The sequence below is a fragment of the Gossypium raimondii genome, chromosome 9 (genome assembly GCF_025698545.1).
Source record: "Gossypium raimondii isolate GPD5lz chromosome 9, ASM2569854v1, whole genome shotgun sequence".
Classification (NCBI taxonomy): Eukaryota; Viridiplantae; Streptophyta; class Magnoliopsida; order Malvales; family Malvaceae; genus Gossypium; species Gossypium raimondii.
Window position 1 is genome coordinate 2,565,914 of NC_068573.1, and position 18,457 is coordinate 2,584,370.

At 35.5% G+C, this 18,457-nt stretch overlaps 2 protein-coding genes across 3 annotated transcripts; one reads left to right on the top strand and one right to left on the bottom strand.

The window, feature by feature from the left end:
• Nucleotides 1-7,825: 7,825 nt before the first annotated feature.
• Nucleotides 7,826-13,271, top strand: LOC105798136 (chaperone protein ClpB3, chloroplastic). The gene is made up of 10 exons (XM_012628070.2): nt 7,826-8,267; nt 9,099-9,317; nt 9,471-9,708; nt 10,013-10,208; nt 10,541-10,595; nt 10,705-10,855; nt 10,952-11,260; nt 11,350-11,615; nt 11,721-12,644; nt 12,739-13,271. Exons 1-10 carry the CDS (start codon nt 8,019-8,021, stop codon nt 13,066-13,068), a joined length of 2,937 nt encoding a protein of 978 aa, XP_012483524.1. The 5' UTR covers nt 7,826-8,018; the 3' UTR covers nt 13,069-13,271.
• Nucleotides 13,272-15,058: 1,787 nt separating this feature from the next.
• Nucleotides 15,059-17,966, bottom strand: LOC105798137 (pentatricopeptide repeat-containing protein At3g29290). Of its 2 annotated transcripts, XM_012628073.2 has the most exons (3): nt 17,873-17,966; nt 16,041-17,409; nt 15,059-15,583 (listed from the first exon to the last, which is right to left on the bottom strand). In XM_012628073.2, the coding sequence occupies exons 2-3, from the start codon at nt 17,400-17,402 to the stop codon at nt 15,395-15,397; spliced, it is 1,551 nt and encodes a 516-aa protein (XP_012483527.1). In that variant the 5' UTR covers nt 17,403-17,409; nt 17,873-17,966; the 3' UTR covers nt 15,059-15,394. The 2 variants fall into 2 exon arrangements, with proteins under 2 accessions (XP_012483527.1, XP_012483526.1); XM_012628072.2 differs by having other exon boundaries at nt 16,041-17,937.
• Nucleotides 17,967-18,457: the final 491 nt, after the last annotated feature.

The window sequence follows — 18,457 nt, forward strand, 5'->3', positions numbered from 1 at the left end:
ATATTTTTGTACTTTTAACTTTTGTTCAATTTAGTCCTCCTAGGTATAGTTTTGTTTAATTAACCTTGAATCATGGATTTCTATAATATATCACTTATTCATTAGCTAGCTAGACTTTTCAATTGCATGCTTGATCGTTCTCCATTCATCTTATCGTCCAATCTCTCTTGAGTTCGATCTTTAGAATACTCGGAGTGCTTTATTGTAATACTTATAAATAATACAACTGACCTGTCACACTTGCAATAAAAGTCACTTTTCATTTCTTGATATTTTGTGCTAATTCTCTGCTCAGTGTACATACGCCATGGTGTGGTCAGAATCCACTAGTAACATTAAAATACGACAGGAATGAATTTAATAGTAATCACTTCTAAAGGGCTTAACGTTAATAGGGAATATGATAAGTAGGTTCATCCTTGTATATTTATTGAGCTTATCAAGGTCATGAGTTAGTTGTTTAAATGCGTAGGTTATGGACATGACAAGTAGCTTGTGATTTTCTGCTTAAGAGCTTTACATCACAATTCGAGATTTTGAGGTTTTAATGCATCTATGTTGGCTATCATTTTTATAGGGATCATGACCTGTACACAAATACTTAATTTTGATTTTGTATTTGAGAATTGATTTGCAATTCAAAAACCTATTGGCATTCCTATTTGAGCATACATGGTTCCAAATGCCCTTTCGTGTATGTTTCACGACTGCCTAGTTAAAAGGTATTTTGGTGTGTGCTGGAGGTGTCTTTGTCTTGAATTTTTGAACTTCTTCTTCAAAGTTTCGGTACCTTGCTTTTAGGTATTGAAATAACCTAGTCAGTAACTCATTTAGTTCTAGGGGTCTAAAGTATCAGTACCTGGCTCAGAAGTTTTGGAACAATTGAGTTAGATAGCCAAAATCAACATACTGAGTTAGATGTATCAGTACATCTCCCTAAAGGTGTACATCTAGGCCAAACTTGGTTTATTGCACTATTTTGGCTTGTTTTGGATCTTAGACACCTCTAATCACTCCCAAGTCAATTTTAAATTGTTTCTAAATCCCCCAAATAATCCCAAACTTGATTTTATGATTTAAAAATTGTTCTAAAATTTAAATTTTAAAGATCTCTAGATTTTCGTTCCGTATCAGTAACATCTCCCATTCGTACAGTACACTAGGACTGATGAGGAGCGCTACAACAATTTACTTGCATCATGTTTGGTTGGGAGAATGGCTATTTCATTCCTTCCTTATTCAATATAAATAAATATTCAATAGTTTGGTGGAAGAATGACTCATTCAATGAAATAGCTTTTCCCCCTCTATTCACTTCCCTTTGTAATAACCGTTATTTAGTGTTACGACGTTACCTTGAATAGGAAATATATATATATATATATATATATTCAAATTTGCCCTTAAAAATATTTATATGATTAAATAAATAATAATTATATAAATATTAAATAAAAAATTTAAATTATATTACTTTAAATATACTTATTAAATAATAAAATATAATTTCATAATTTTAATAATAAATATTTTATCACTTAAATATAGAGGTTGGGTCGGGCTGCAACCTGGTTTCAAAAAAATTCAAACTCGCTCTTGTTTTTTGGTTAGCTCGACCCAACCTGTTAACTCGTTTCATTGCTCAAATATTAATAAAAAGCTATATTTTTATATTAATTTTTGTATTTTTATAATTAAAATTACTTTTTATTGTTTAAATCAAATTTGGGTTGGGTCAGATCGGGACATTTTGGAAAATGAAAATCTTTTCCCAAGTTTAGATCAAGTCGAGTCGAACTTACTACATCAAGTGAGTTGCCTGGTCTATGAATAAGTCTATTTACATGTATTTAAAAATATTAAACTTTTAATATTTTAACATCTTTTCATATTTTAAGTAATTTCTTAGGAAAAGAGCTTGAATATTTATTTAAATAAAATTAGTAATTTTTCCTTTCAAAATTTGAGTTAAACACAAAACTTGACATGAGTATTACAATTAGATATCTTCTTCAAAATTTTGAAAAATTCTATAATAATACCTTATTTCGAATATGTTTTACTTATCATATAAAAACGAGAAGTTTAAATAATTTATTATTATATTTAAATATTTTATTGAGTTAATATAATTTTTAATCGGATCATTAACTCAAGAATGAATTTACCAAAGACCCTTAATTTTTTAAAACAACTTTATCTTTTCACTTAAAATCTAGAAAAGCGATAAAAGGATTATTTATATTGATTTTGGGGCAATTTACCAATAAAAGTCTTTTTTTTTAAATTATCGAAACGGGCCCATTATTTAATTATTTACCGGAATGGTCATTTTCATGAAATCGCGCCCACGTCGATCTTGATGTCGAGTACGCGCCAGAAATCGCGAGTTCTTGACGTGGACGCGATTTTGACCAGCAGTGAAACGAGACTCCAACGGTCAAAAATTTGACCGTTGCCCCCCCAACAGTAAAAAAAAAACTATAAATATCCCCACCCCTTTTTGTTTTTTCACAAACAAATCCTCTATCATATTTCCTCTCAATTCCTCTCAATTTCCTTCCAAAATTCTCTTAATTTCCTTCCAAAATTCTCTCAAATCCATATTTAATTTCAATTTCCTCTCAATTTCCTTCAAAAATTCTCTCAAATCCATATTTAATTTCAATTTCCTCTCAATTTCATTTTTTAAAATAATTTTAAATTTTTTTATATTTTTTATAAATCATAAAAATTTGTACGATTTCATCAATGGCCGGATCATTGACTCGTCTTGATAGGCATCACATATCGGTGGAACAAATGACAATGGTAAGTGTTAAATTTAATTTTTAAATATTATTTAAGAATTTTTTATTTATGTATTTTTAGATAATTATTAATTTATTATTTGTTATAAAAGTTTGAAGATCGGGTACTGGAATGCAATATCCGGAATATGCATGCTCCTCCATCATCGTTGGTAGAGAACTACCTGCGGGAAGCTTGTTTTTGGCACGTGGCGACGGTAGGCCGGGGATGCAAGTTGGAACCGAAACTGATCAGTGCGTTGATCGAGAGGTAGAGACCCGAGACGCACACATTCCATCTTCCATGTGGAGAGTGCACTATCACTCTAGAAGATGTTAGTCTGCAGTTGAAATTGCCGGTGGACGGGCACCTAGTCACCGGGTCTGCCCAATCTAGCAATTGGGAGACGGTGTGCTACGAGCTTTTGGACGCTATTCCGGAGAAAATGGAGGGAGGTAAGGTCGAGATGGGCTGGTTACGTGACACATTCCCTGATCTGGATGAAGATTCAACCGAAATTGAAAGAATCCGATATGCTCTGGCATACATTCTTCAAATAATTAGAGGTTATCTGATGCCCAACACGTCACGGAGCCGCGTACATCTAAGATGGCTGCTAAAACTCGTTGATTTTAGAGCAGCCGGTGAATTGAGTTGGGGGTCTGCCGTCTTGGCAACATTATATCGGGAGATGTGCGGGGCGACGCGACCGATGAGGGCAAACATCGGAGGTTGCCTGTCACTACTGCAGTCATGGACACGGTTTCGCTTTTTTACGTCCTCGAGTGAACCACCCATATACATTCCCACTCATAACGAGGTAAATTTTATTATATTACATTTTACAATTATTATTTAGATTTTAAAAATAAAAGTACGCTAAAAATTTATTGAATTAGGTGGAACCATCCGGCAAGTTATGCTCGATTACCGTCCTCTCTTGAAGATATACGGCTTCTATTGGACCAACGGTTGGAAGCAGAAGTAAGTATTATTACAAATAGATATTTCCATACATTCGCTATTCGATTAATATTTAGTATTTAGTATTTAGTATTATGTATATAACTAATATTTCTATCATGTTCATATAATTTCAATGGACACCATACGAGGATCCGGCAATTCGGGCAATAATCCCGGAAGAGTTTTTACAAAATCCACAAGCTTGGCACGTGAAAGTCGTGTTGGTCAACTACGCAACCGTGGAGCCGCACTGCATGCATGAGTGCTACGACGCTTGATGTAGACAACCGATTCGGTGGATCCTGAGGTGTTTGACGATCAACACAAAGTTGACCTTCGGTAATTGAATACAGATTGGACGAGATACTGGTCTGAGTACATGGAAATGTGGGAAGATCGGTATGAATATTTACCTACTCGGGAACCAATCATCGTTCCGGAGTTATCGTGCATTCCAGAATACATGCCATGGTTTAGGATCCATGGCAAGCCGTATTTACTGACGCCAGAGGAGAGGCAGCGGCAAATACGTGTCGAAAGGGTAAGGCGCGGGCCTCTAAATCCAAGACGATAAGATGAAGGCAGCCCCTCAACGAGGCCCAGACATTCACCTGGCTCATCATCAGCGGCCATAAGATCACCAGGCCCAACGAGAGCACCGACGCAGCAGTTCAACCGATGATACCCACTCAACCGCCTTTTTAGATGATGCCAGGTGCGTTTCCTAGCCCTTATATGTACCCTAACCCTTATATGTATTGTTTTCCAAGTCCTATGGCAGGTTGGAGCCAAATGCCCAGTTTAGCTCCATTTCCTGTTATGCCGAGCGGACCGCCGATGTATAGGCCAACGGCGCATGAGGGATCGCAAGGGGGGCCGTCGGGGAGCTCTCATTTTTACCAATCCCCACCAACGTATGGGTTTCAAACACCGTCGCCGTTCCTGATGCAAACACCTCCACATACACTATTCTTTGAAGGTGGATCATCGTCTCAAGTCCGACAACTAGATGCCGAACCGGAAGAATCAGAATCCCCACCGGAGGAACAACAACCGTCGCCGGAAGCTAGAGAAATGAGGAATCCAGCGCGTAACCATCGATGGCCGCCATGTGGCACTGAATCCCCCGGGCATAGACATTGATTGCCGTATTTAAATTTATTTGTACAAATATTTTGAATATTTTGATATTATTTTATGTAAAAAAATAGAAATTTTTTGAGTTATTTTGATATTATTTAATGTAATAAAATAAAAGTTTATTTGATGTAATAAAATAGAAGTTTATTTGATGTAATAAAATAGAAGTTTATTTGATGTAATAAAAACCCTAACTTAATTTAACCCTAAACCCTAACCTAAATTAATTAAAAACCCTAACCCCTAACCTAAATTAATTACAAACCTTAACCCTAACCTAATTTAATTAAAAACCCTACACCATTAACTTAAAAACCCTAACCTTAACCTAATTTAATTACAAATCCTAAACCCTTAACTTAAAAACCCTAACCTTAACCTAATTTAATTAAAAACCCTAACCTTAACCTAATTTAATTAAAAACCCTAAACCCTAAACCTTAAACCCCTAAACCCTAAACCCTAAAGCTCTAACCCTAACCTAATTTAATTAAAAACCCTAACCCAATTTAATTAAAAACCCTAAACCCTTAACTTAAAAACCCTAACCTTAACCTAATTTAATTAAAAACCCTAATTTAATTTAATTCAAAGCCCTAAACCCTTAACTTAAAAACCATAAACCCTTAACTTAAAAACCCTAACCTTAACCTAATTTAATTAAAACCCTAACCTAATTTAATTAAAACCCTAAACCCTTAACTTAAAAACCCTAACCTTAACCAAATTTAATTAAAAACATAACCTAATTTAATTAAAATCCTAAACCCTTAACTTAAAAACCCTAACATTAACCTAATTTAATTAAAAACCCTAACCTAATTTAATTAAAACCCTAAACTCTTAACTTAAAAATCCTAACATTAACCTAATTTAATTAAAACCCTAAACCCTTAACTTAAAAACCCTAACCTTAACCTAATTTAATTAAAACCCTAAACTCTTAACTTAAAACCCTAACCTTAACCTAATTTAATTAAAACCCTAACCCTAACCTAATTTAATTAAAACTCTAAACCTTTAACTTAAAAACCCTAACCTTAACGTAATGTTAGATTTAGAAAAATGTTTTGACTGGTACTAACAAATAATAATTTTACATAATTTGATAATTTTACTAACCATTAATACAATTTTTTGACATAATAATTTTACATTCACATAATGTTAGATTTGGAAAAATATTTTGATTGGTACTAACAATTAATAATTTTATATAATTTGACTGGTACGGTCACGCAACCGGTGTGGTAGATCTGGAAACTCTAACGCATCATCTGCAGACAGATCGACAATATGCATGTGGGTTGGAGGTGAGTATGCTCTGAATCGTGGATTTTTTTCCTCATCTGAACTCCTGTCAGCATCCTCAGCTTCTGTTGGAATAGGCTCCGGTTCAGAAAATAAGCCAACTTCTGCACCATCCGGTCCGGGCCCTCGAGGTGGATCCACATCGGAGTCATCTTCTAACCCACAATCATCTGTAGTGTACGAGGTCCCCTCACCGGTTGACGTCGTAAGGAGTACATCATCCATTCTTCTAGGCATTTGATAACGTCCCCAATTGGATGTAGATTGCCACCCGCTAGAACTTGATGCCGCTCCTCAGTACGTATTTCCAGCATCAAACATCGAGCCACCGACGTACATGTCCCATCTACCGACAGAGTGTCTTGTAGGGGATATGCATTCGACACCGCTACCGAACATGGGCTGTTCCGTATTTTGTAACCTGCTGACCGAGTGTCGGCTAGGGGTGGTGTATACATCTCGAACACCGGTCGCTGGTACATCAGTTGGCGATGTAGATTGTACATATAACTCAATATAAGGTGCTCCACTAGCAAGATGAGTCTGCACCATTGCCTCCAAGCTACGAGCACCTTTTATGTCGAACGAGTCATATGTCACCGAATCAACAGAAGAACAAAATCGATACGTGATAGACAGAACTTTCATTTGCGTCGTTCCAAAAATTGTACGCCTAATCCTTTTACGAAGTTCTGTCAAATCTATGTTCTGGTTAAAAACTAGTTGCACCGTATTCTCTGACAAAAAAACAACACCATTCTCGGTGTGGCAAACCTCACCATCGTAGTAAATAACAGCACTAATACGTTCACTCATATTTGAAACTCTAACCTTCTTAGCCTCTCTAAATTGTTTCTGCTGTGGCTTTATGCATTCTGAGAACATTTTTTGCCTAGTTTATAGCCTTAGCCCAATCATGCTACTGTAGCAAAAGCGCGTCCACGAGGGCGCGATTTCACAAATTCTTCTCAAATAGCATCCTGCTAGAAGCGATTTTATATTATTTGCTCAGAAACGTCAAAAAAAATTATTTCTTACATGACCTACTGTAGCAAAAGCGCACTGACGAGGCTGCGATTTCAAAAATTCTTCTCAAATAGCATCCTGCTAGAAGCGATTTTATACTATTTGCTCAGAATCGTCAAAAAAATAATTATTTCTTCCGTGATCTACTGTAGCAAAAGCGCGTCCATGAGGGCGCGATTTCACAAATTCTTCTCAAATAGCATCCTGCTAGAAGCGATTTTATACTATTTTATCAGAAACGTCAACTCAAAATTATTTCTTCCAGGACCTAAAAACCCTTAAAAGCCTGAACCCTAAACCCTAAAAGCCAAAAAAACTAATGTGGGAAAAACCGCGAAATCACATCTACGTCAGCGCGATGTCAGGGTACGCGCCAGGAAATCACGTCAAGGGCGCTGAATTTTGAAATCTGAATCGTAAATAAATTAAATCCGTAAAAATTATCTATAATATTTTAAAAAATAATAATTATTATATTTCCATCATATCCACAAAATAAGAGCCACGTGTAAGAACATAGATGATTACCGATATTCTCTCCACTTAAACCTTATATATGTCCGAACAGAACTTTCATTCCTTAAAACGACATCCCCAAACTACAGAAAACGCAGAGTAAAACCAAACAAAACCGAGGGATTTCGAGAAAAGCCGAGAGACAGCAACTAGAACTCTACAAGTTCATTTTTTCCCCCTTACTCCACGCAAAGCCAATCGATTATTTTTGTTAAATTCATTTGAACTTATTTCATCTTTTTGAAATCTGAACTTAAATCAGTCCAACAATGGCGGCTTCTTCTTCTACTACTTCAATGGCGTCTGTTAATGGTTTCAGTTTTTGTGCTACACGTTCTGTTTCTAATATAAACAATCTCCTTTTAACTCACCCACGCCTTTCTTTGAGCTTTCCTTCAAAACCCAATTCATTGAAATCCTTTAAACCACTTCAGTTAAGGAAAAATGGGGTTTTTGAGAGGTTTTCAAGGACTTCTTCAAGGCCTTTCGTTGTTCGTTGTGAAGCTTCAACTGGGAAGGTTAGCTTGTTAGTAGCCGATAGTTTTTTATTTTATTTTATTTCCATATGCATCGTCTCGATATATTTCTTTTTAAGTAGAGAAACATGATTTGTTTTAATAATTCTAGTTTAATTAGTGTTAAAGAGACCGAATCTGTATTGATTTTGAGTTGCTTCTTCAGTGATTTTCATTGGTTCAGTGCGAATGTTGTATGTAGAGATGCTAGTACTCGTGTGTAATTGTTGGATACGAGTATGTTTGTTGAGGGGTCTGCCCTCTTTCGGGAGAAGTATTGTCGTCCATCGAGCACCGGATCAGATCCTCAAACACTGGAGAAATTGTGCCCAGAATGTCTGTGCTCGGTTTTAACCCCAGGTTTTGTCTCCTTATTCCGAGGAGAGCCATACGGATTCATGGAGTGCGTCTAGTACACCAAAGAAATGTTTAACATTTGGCCTTGGTGGGGTTCGAAACCCACCAAGACTAAAGGTTAAACATTTCCTTCGTGGATTAATGCTCCTGCCAAACGACTTGAATCCTTTTGTGCTTTTCTCGGAGTAAAGAGACAAATCCGGAGCTAAAACCAAGTATAGACACCCGGGCATAATACCTTCATTATTTGAGGGTTCACAGACAGCACTTCAAAGACTTCTACAGAAAGAGAGCCGATCCCCCTCAAGAATGTTCAATAGTTTTCTTATATTTTCATGTGTTTTGAGATTTCTTGATTATATCCTCGTATCCATTTTTGAATATGGCTTAGTCAACTTAGTGTGAAGTAGCTTGCTTTATTATGTAATTGTCTTTGTGAATTCTTTTGGCTGAGTTGGGGTTGGGATGTTATGACAGATTACACAACAGGACTTCACTGAAATGGCCTGGCAAGCCATTGTTTCTTCACCAGATGTGGCTAAAGAGAATAAGCATCAAATAGTGGAGACTGAACACTTGATGAAAGCTCTATTGGAGCAGAAGAATGGTCTTGCTCGGCGAATATTTTTGAAAGTCGGAGTTGACAATACTCGCCTTCTCGAAGCGACTGATAAGTTCATCCAACGCCAGCCGAAGGTAACTCCTCTCACATATGTTTGTATCAAACCTTAACCAATTGATACTTGAACTTTACTACATTGCTTGCCTCTATGTCTCACCGTTTTCCTAGTTTCATCTGTGGATTAGGTAGTGCTGTTTTTTGATAATATCTCTTCTCTGCTTTACTAGGTTTTGGGTGAATCTGCTGGTTCAATGTTAGGACGTGATTTGGAAGCACTGATGCAGCGAGCAAGAGAGTACAAAAAGGAGTACGGGGATTCGTTTGTTTCTGTCGAGCATTTGGTTCTTGGATTTACACAAGATCGGCGTTTTGGGAAGCAGTTGTTCAAGGATTTCCAGATATCCAACCAAGCCTTGAAATCCGCAATAGAATCTATTAGGGGACGTCAGTCAGTTACCGACCAAGGTTACAGAATTTCCCCTTTCTTTACATCCTATTAACCAAACCATATGCGCTTGTCTCGTGCAAAAATGTCTCAACATTTTTGATTTGTTGAGTCTGAATCATATTCTTTTTACCCACATGGATGACTGGTATGACCTTTTTGTTTATCCTCGTATATCAGTGCCTTTTAGTGGATTATGGGATTGATTCAATTCTCAATGTCATAACGTTGCTTCTTGAGGCTTTGGTGTTTTTGGTTGCTCATTTATTCTTGGGGTTTATCTGCATGTTTTCTGTTTTCCTGACATTTCGACTTCGAATATAGACCCCGAAGGAAAGTATGAAGCGTTGGAGAAGTATGGGAAAGATCTAACAGCAATGGCGAGAGAAGGAAAGCTTGATCCAGTTATTGGAAGAGATGATGAAATACGTAGGTGCATTCAAATCCTTTCTAGGAGAACAAAGAACAACCCTGTGCTCATTGGTGAACCGGGTGTTGGTAAAACTGCAATTTCTGAAGGGTAAGCACTTAAGTTTCAGCTTCATAGTTGTAAATGGCCTTGCAATGAAACAAGACCATGAACTTTCAGTATATGCTATGTTACTTGGACTTGGACTTGGGTTTGTGTCTGACATGGATATGTTCAAAATTTTAAGAGATGTCTATGTATTCGGAGTCTTTAGAGATCATATTCCCAAATCTGTATCTAGCTATGCATCGGATACCGATGTTAAGACATTGGTCCTTAAAAAAAAGTCTCAACATAAGTCAATTTGTAGAAATTAGCATTTTGCAGTTAGTGTTAGCTTAATTTCTACATTATCTACATTATCATTCTATGTCTTTTTACAGGCTTGCCCAAAGAATCGTTCAAGGGGATGTCCCTCAGGCTTTGATGAACCGTAAGGTGAACTTATCTAGCCCCTTCTTTCCAGGAAGAAAACCCAGGTTGGGGGTGGGGGTGGGTGTTCGAATCACAATGTTGCTGATGCTAATAAACCGGTTTCTTTCTACAGCTTATCTCACTCGACATGGGTGCACTCATAGCTGGGGCTAAATATCGAGGAGAGTTTGAAGACAGACTGAAGGCTGTACTTCGGGAAGTCACTGATTCAGAAGGCCAAATTATCCTCTTCATTGATGAGATTCACACAGTTGTTGGGGCAGGTAAGGCTTTTGTTGTGTTTTTAGATTTATCGGTTGTTTATCCAATATTTGATGATATGTGATTTGTGTACTGTGGAAAATGGTATTCTATTTCAGGTGCCACCAATGGTGCAATGGACGCAGGCAATCTGTTGAAGCCTATGCTTGGTCGGGGAGAACTGCGATGTATTGGGGCAACGACTCTAGATGAATATCGTAAATACATTGAGAAAGATCCTGCCCTGGAACGTCGTTTCCAGCAGGTTTATGTTGATCAACCAACAGTAGAAGATACAATTTCTATTCTCCGGGGGCTTCGTGAGAGATATGAGCTTCATCATGGAGTCCGTATTTCTGACAGTGCACTTGTGGAGGCTGCAATCTTGTCTGACCGTTACATTAGTGGCCGATTTTTACCTGACAAAGGTAACATATGAGCAAACACATATAAACAGGTATTATTGAGTTGGCGATGCTCGTATTTGCGGACTAATATATGGTTTTTGGATTTGCAGCTATTGATTTAGTTGATGAAGCAGCTGCTAAATTGAAAATGGAGATCACTTCAAAACCTACTGCCCTCGATGAGATTAATCGTTCGGTACTGAAGTTGGAAATGGAGAGGTTGTCTCTCACAAATGATACTGATAAAGCTTCAAGAGATAGACTGAGCCGCCTTGAAGCTGAGTTGGCGCTCTTAAAGGAGAGACAGTCCGAGTTGACTGAACAATGGGAGCATGAGAAGTCTGTAATGACAAACATTCAGTCGATCAAGGAAGAGGTAAAAAGCTTTATTTTCAGCCACCATACATGTTGCCATTTATTGTCCTTGAGAGGTAGTTATTGTCCTTGAGAGGTAGTCAACTAACTGTTTTACTCGGTACAGATTGATAGGGTCAATGTTGAGATTCAGCAGGCCGAGCGGGAGTATGATCTCAATCGAGCTGCTGAGCTGAAGTACGGAAGTCTGAACTCTTTGCAGCGCCAACTTGCTGACGCTGAAAAAGAATTAGATGAGTATATGAAATCTGGAAAATCGATGCTAAGAGAAGAAGTTACAGGAAACGATATTGCCGAAGTAGTTAGTAAATGGACTGGCATACCGATTTCCAAGCTTCAACAATCTGAGAGGGAGAAACTATTATATTTAGAAGAAGTGCTGCATAAACGTGTCGTAGGTCAAGATCCTGCGGTCAGATCCGTAGCTGAGGCCATTCAACGATCTCGAGCTGGTCTCTCAGATCCCCGTCGTCCAATTGCCAGTTTCATGTTTATGGGTCCTACTGGTGTAGGGAAAACGGAACTAGCAAAAGCACTTGCATCTTACTTGTTTAATACGGAAGAAGCACTTGTTCGAATCGATATGAGTGAGTATATGGAAAAACATGCGGTTTCAAGACTTATAGGTGCTCCACCTGGTTATGTTGGGTATGAAGAAGGAGGACAGCTGACAGAAACAGTTCGCCGGAGGCCCTATGCTGTAATTCTTTTTGATGAGATCGAGAAAGCTCATGGTGATGTATTTAATGTTTTCCTTCAAATTTTGGATGATGGGAGAGTCACTGATTCACAAGGTCGTACTGTGAGCTTTACCAACACTGTCATCATTATGACTTCGAATGTGGGTTCACAATACATTCTAAACTCGGATGAAGACACACCTAAAGACTTAGCTTATGAAACTATCAAGCAGAGGGTAATGGAAGCTGCAAGAGCTATCTTTCGACCTGAGTTCATGAATCGTGTTGACGAGTATATAGTGTTCCAACCTTTGGACCGCGAACAAATAAGCAGTATTGTGAGATTACAGGTAAGTTTATTGGTTCCTTTTTACACCGTTGAGCCGATGATGTCGTTTTTCTGTGCTTATCCGCTTTAACCTCGTGTCCATATTTGTTTTACAGCTGGAACGTGTGCAAAATAGGATTGCAGATAGGAAAATAAAACTTCAGGTAACGGACAGTGCCATTCAACTTCTCGGAAATCTTGGTTATGATCCAAACTACGGTGCTAGACCGGTGAAACGAGTGATTCAGCAGAACGTTGAAAACGAACTTGCCAAAGGCATATTGAGAGGAGAGTTCAAAGATGAGGATACAATCTTGGTAGACACCGAGCTAACTGCATTCGCAAATGGTCAACTCCCCCAGCAAAAGCTAGTCTTCAAGAAACTCAATAATGATTCCGATACTCAAGCAACCGGCAGTCAAGAAGCTTTATCTCAGACTGTCTGAAAGTTGGAAGAAACTCGACAATGATTTGGATACTTGAGCAACTGACAGTCGAGAAGCTTCATCACAGTCTGTCTGAAAGTTAATAACTATTAAGTTTCTTTCCCCTAAATGCTGTAAGTATTACACAGTTTTGCATTGTATATGAATTCTCTATAAGTCCCAAATCAACAGTTATATCTATATCTATATATTCTTTTAAGTGATGATTTTCTTGTGGCTTGTATTTTTATTTTTTAGTTTCAAAATTCTAGTCTAATTATTAATATTATTAAGTTTTCTTGTTAAATTGATTAATGTGACATCTTGAAATAAAAAACAAATGCTCACTTAGTAGTAATGTAACTAAAAACACGATGTAATGAATTTAAATTTAATAAAATAATTTTAACAGAATTAACGATTGAGTTTGAATTTTGAAATCTAAAAAGTGGGACTAAATTTTTAAAAATAAAAGTACAATAATTAATTTTAAATTTACGAAAAATATAGGGATTGATAGTATATTTTAACCTTACACATAATGATGATATTGTTATTGGCTTAAACTCTTTGGATAATTTAAGGGTTAAATCATTTTTTAGTATTGGTAGCTATTTTTACATTGTGGTTTGAACTTTTTTTTTGTTTAAGTTAGTCTATGAACTAGGCAACTACTCTTATATTGGGGATTGAACTTTTTTTTTCCAAGTTAATCCTTAAACTTGGCAGTTGTTCCTATATTAGGGCTCAAAATATTTTTTTGTCTAAGTTAGTCCTTGATAGTTTTTGAAGACTCTAAAGTTCAAGTTCCAATGTGAAAATAATTATCGAGTTCAAGATTAACTTGGACAAAAAAATTTCAAACCCTAACGTGGAAACAATTACCTAGTTCAAACCTTAATGTGAGAAAAATTATCAAGTCTAGAGATTAACTTGAACAAAGAAAATTTCAAACTTCAAGATGAGAATTATTGTCAAATTTAAACCTAAATAATGAGTTAACTCAAAACACTTTTTTGTTTAATAGTTTTCATCAAGTGCCTTGTTCCATTTTTGTTTTGAAATTCTTAAATGGGAAGCTCATTTTTAATATTAACCTCTTAATTTATAAAATAATTATATCCTTTAATTTTCACTTATGTGATATCTTTATGTTAAAATTTTTATTTTAGTACTTATATTATTTGAAAAAAGGTAAAAATAAATAAAATTTTACATCCGTAAAAGTCTTCAAAAGAAAAGATGAACAATAAAGATTCCCTATAAAATTTTTAAATTCAAATATGTATAACTTTGGAATTGATTTCATTGAAAGAATATTAAATTAATCCAATTAAAAACCTTAAATTTAATACTCAATATACCTTTAATACCCTTAAATCACAATCTTTTCCTCAGCCTTCTCAATTCCAAATTCTGCAATTGTATGGCTTAGGGATAGCTTTATTTATGGGTAAAGTACAAAAATGTTACCAAATTTTGGTGGAATTTATTTTTTTGTCAAATATATATTTTGATCTTATAACCTTAATGGAAAAGTAAAATGGCACATTAATTCAAGGGTTAATATCCAATTTGATCCTCAAGTATAGCTAAAATATTTAATTTGATATTTCTACAACATTTTTAACAATAATTTAAAAAATATTAAAAATTCTAAAATATAAAAAGTCTTGAGAAATTATGAATTATAAAATTTTAAATTAATAATAATAAAATTACATTTTTGCCCTCAAAATGATAAAAGTTTAATTTAACCCTTTAAAAATTATAAAGATATAAATTATTAAAATGATAAATTATATTTTTACTATTATGAAAATATATAATTTAATTCCGGCTCCTCAACAAAAATTTCTGGCTCTACCATTGCTTTCATCTAATACATAACAGAGATACAAGCATGCATACAATGCCCATAAACCTAACACCATGAGATTTCTGAACAAAACTCTATGGTCAGATCATCTTTCTCTTAGTTCTCTACAGAAGTATCAGATGCAAACATGTATTGAAGTCCTTAAATTGCCATATTTACGTACCAATATCTGGATATATATCAAGAAAAATGAAGAACCAGGCGACTTCTTTGCTTTAAATCGGTCTTTTTGTAAGTTCTGAAGTATCGATGTTCTTGTTTTGTCATCGTATCTAAATATGCATCGGACAAGAATATTTCAAAAAAGAAAAAAAAGATCAAAGTTACATTAGGGCAACTTCTGATCTTTAAATCGAAGCATTCAGAAGTTTTGAAGCATCAATGCTCTTGTTTTTGCTATCATGTGTGGATATGTATCAGATATGGATGTTGGACGCAAATAATGAATAACCGGAGAAAAATCCGGCCTCAAGTCAACTTCTTCACTTTAAATCGATGTTTTCGCAAGTTTTGAAGCATCAAAGCTCTTGTTTTGCCATCAGGTTTAAGACCATTCTTTTGCATTTTGAAGTACAGCTTCTTTGCTGATTCAACTTTGCCTCTCAAACTCATTCCTTGAATAGCAGCATTGTAAAGAGATACATTTGGTGGAAGTCCCTGTAAATCACAAAAAGAGAAAGAAAGTAAATGTTATCTTTAGAAATTCAATTGGGATTTGTACAATCACATGCCCCTTCTTCTAAATGTTATCTGTAAATCACATGCCCCTTCTTCTAAATGACTTTTGAACACCAAATTTGAAGATTAAGTAAACGAGGACAAGCTAAAATTGGTAAAAGTACCATGGAGGCTCTTGTACTAAGAATCGGATTGCATTTTGCCTCTTCTACTCAAAAAATAGACAAATTAGTTCATTTATGTTAGATGAAAGAGCAAACTGACCTTTTTATTGAAAATTCTATCCATTTTTATTATTAAAAACTGGTACACGTGACATGAGACTAGTTTGCTCTTTATCTAACATACAGAGACTACTTTGCCCATTTTATGAGTAAAGGAGGTAAAATGCCACTAAATTCATTCAAACAACGAACCATTGAAAATGCAAGCTTACATCTAAAATTTCTTCCACTTCAGCCCAAAGAGATCCCCAAATGCAGCTTCTTATTAGTGATAAATGAGTAAATGTATCTGGAACACACTTTTGATGAATCATGTGATCATAAACTTGCAATGCAACTTTCGGTTTCCTCGCAGTCTCGCAAGCACCGATGACAAGATTATACGATGTGGTTGAAACCGACAATCCCAAACCTTCCATTTGCCATAAAAGCTGTAAGGCCTTATCCCATGAACCAAGCTTCTGGCACGACATTAAGGCGGTGTTGTATAGATGAAGGCTTATGAGTTCATTCTGTTGTCTTATTCTTTCAAAGAGGTGAAGAGCATCGGCATGTTGGTTTGCTCTATACAAAGCACCAAGCAATGAATTCCATGTGAAATCATCTGGTTTATGACCTAAAGATATCATAATATCATAGATTTTAAAAGCTAATTTGATCTCTCCGCCTTTTCCAAGTGAATTAATCAATGCATTGCAAGCTACTAGATTCGGTTTCAATCCATCATTCAACATTTTCTGAAATATAGATAACGCTAAATCCCGTTTCTCTTCTTTCACACATGCGTTAATCATAGCATGCATAGTGTCATCACGGGGTTCGACTCTGTTTCGAATCATCTCAGTGTAAGCATCAATTGCCAATTCGCATTGATTACAACGAACAAAAATGCTAATTAGCAAGGAATATGTGACTTGTGTTCCTATATAACCATTTTCCTGGATTCTTCTCCATAACCCCTCGGTTTCAACCCAATTATTCGATCTTCCACAAATCGATATAACTGTATTATAAACAACCATATCAAAATCTTTCTTCAGTTTTGAGTCCCTTTCCAATTCTGCAAACATATCTAAAGCTGCATCATTACCTTGAGTATCCGCAATAGCTTTCAGTATTATGCTATAAGTATGTCCTGTAATGACTTTATTGTTCTTCATAAACTCGAAAGTTCGCAAAGCATCATCGAGTAACCCGTTTCTAAGCATGCAAGAGAGAAGAGAATTATATGCATGAACATCGGGTTTAAGACCCGAAAACTCCATTGATTTATACAATTCCAATGCACTTCTAACCTTGTTAGACCTACTAAGCATCAATATTCTTCTTGATAATTCCTCTTCATTCCTTTCTTCCAAAAAATGTACCTTACTATCATAAACAAGGTCCTTCCCATTTGAACTTGTTGAAGGCAAATTTCGACTAGAATCCAACTCAGATTCAAAACTAGCAGTCATATTCAGTGCTTTAACTCTATTACCCATCTTGGTGGACTTGAATTGCAAATTCATCCTTGGCATGTTCATTGGAAAAGGACTAAATCGAACATATTCATAAACTGGCACCAAAACCATGTTTAGCCTACATTTCAGTACAAGCCTTTTGTGAGTTTTCAAAGGCAAACCACCATTGAAGCTGCCATTAAAAAACCTAAAGCAAACAGTATCTCTACTTTGGCTACATGAATGAAACTGCAATCCAAACCCATTTGCTATTATAGCGAAAGAAGCTGAATTCCTCAACAATTCCCCCATAACTAAAAAATACTCAAATCACTTGAGCAAAACCCCCCATCTTAACTATTTAACAAATAGACCATTATTTGTTGTACCAAGAAAGTATATTAATTTGGCATAAAAACGAAAAATAGTTTGAACTTTGAGGCTTATATAAGAAAATAGAAAAGACCCATTTCAAGTTTGAAGCTTGAAACCAGAAACAGAGAATTATTTTGGCATAAACACAACAAAAAATTTGAACTTTGAGGCTTATATAAGCAAATGGAGAAGACACGATTCAAGTTTAAAGCTTGAAATTCAATTACCTGCAAAAAGCTCTATTGGAATTCTAAGATACACCATTCGGAGCCAGCGGTGGGAGCTGAAAGAAAGTTCAATTCTTTTTAATGATAAAAGATAATAACCAAAAGGTTAAATTCTTTAACTAGTCCCTATGCTTTACGAAAGATGTAGATTTATTCTTGCACTTTAATTTGATATTTCTTAGTCATTTACTTTTCAAATTTTAAAATTTAAGTCCAAAACAAATGATAATTGTTAAATTAATTCGGTTAAATATTTGATCATATGTGTTACATAGTACTCACTAAAATTTATTTAATGGATTAATACGATTTTTTCTTCAAGATTGAAATTTCAAAATTCAAAAGTGTAGGGATATAGAACGACCCAATTAGAGAATATGTACTAAATCTATAATTGTACGCATAATACATGGCTAGAGATTGAATACTATTTGGATCAATACTAAGATTTCTAAATTCGAAAAGTACAGGGACTAAACTTGACCAAGAAAATAAAAAATTAAGATAGATCAAATCAAAGTATAGGGACAATATCCACAACTTTTGTAAAGTATAGGGAGTAATAGCAGAATTTAACCTAACCAA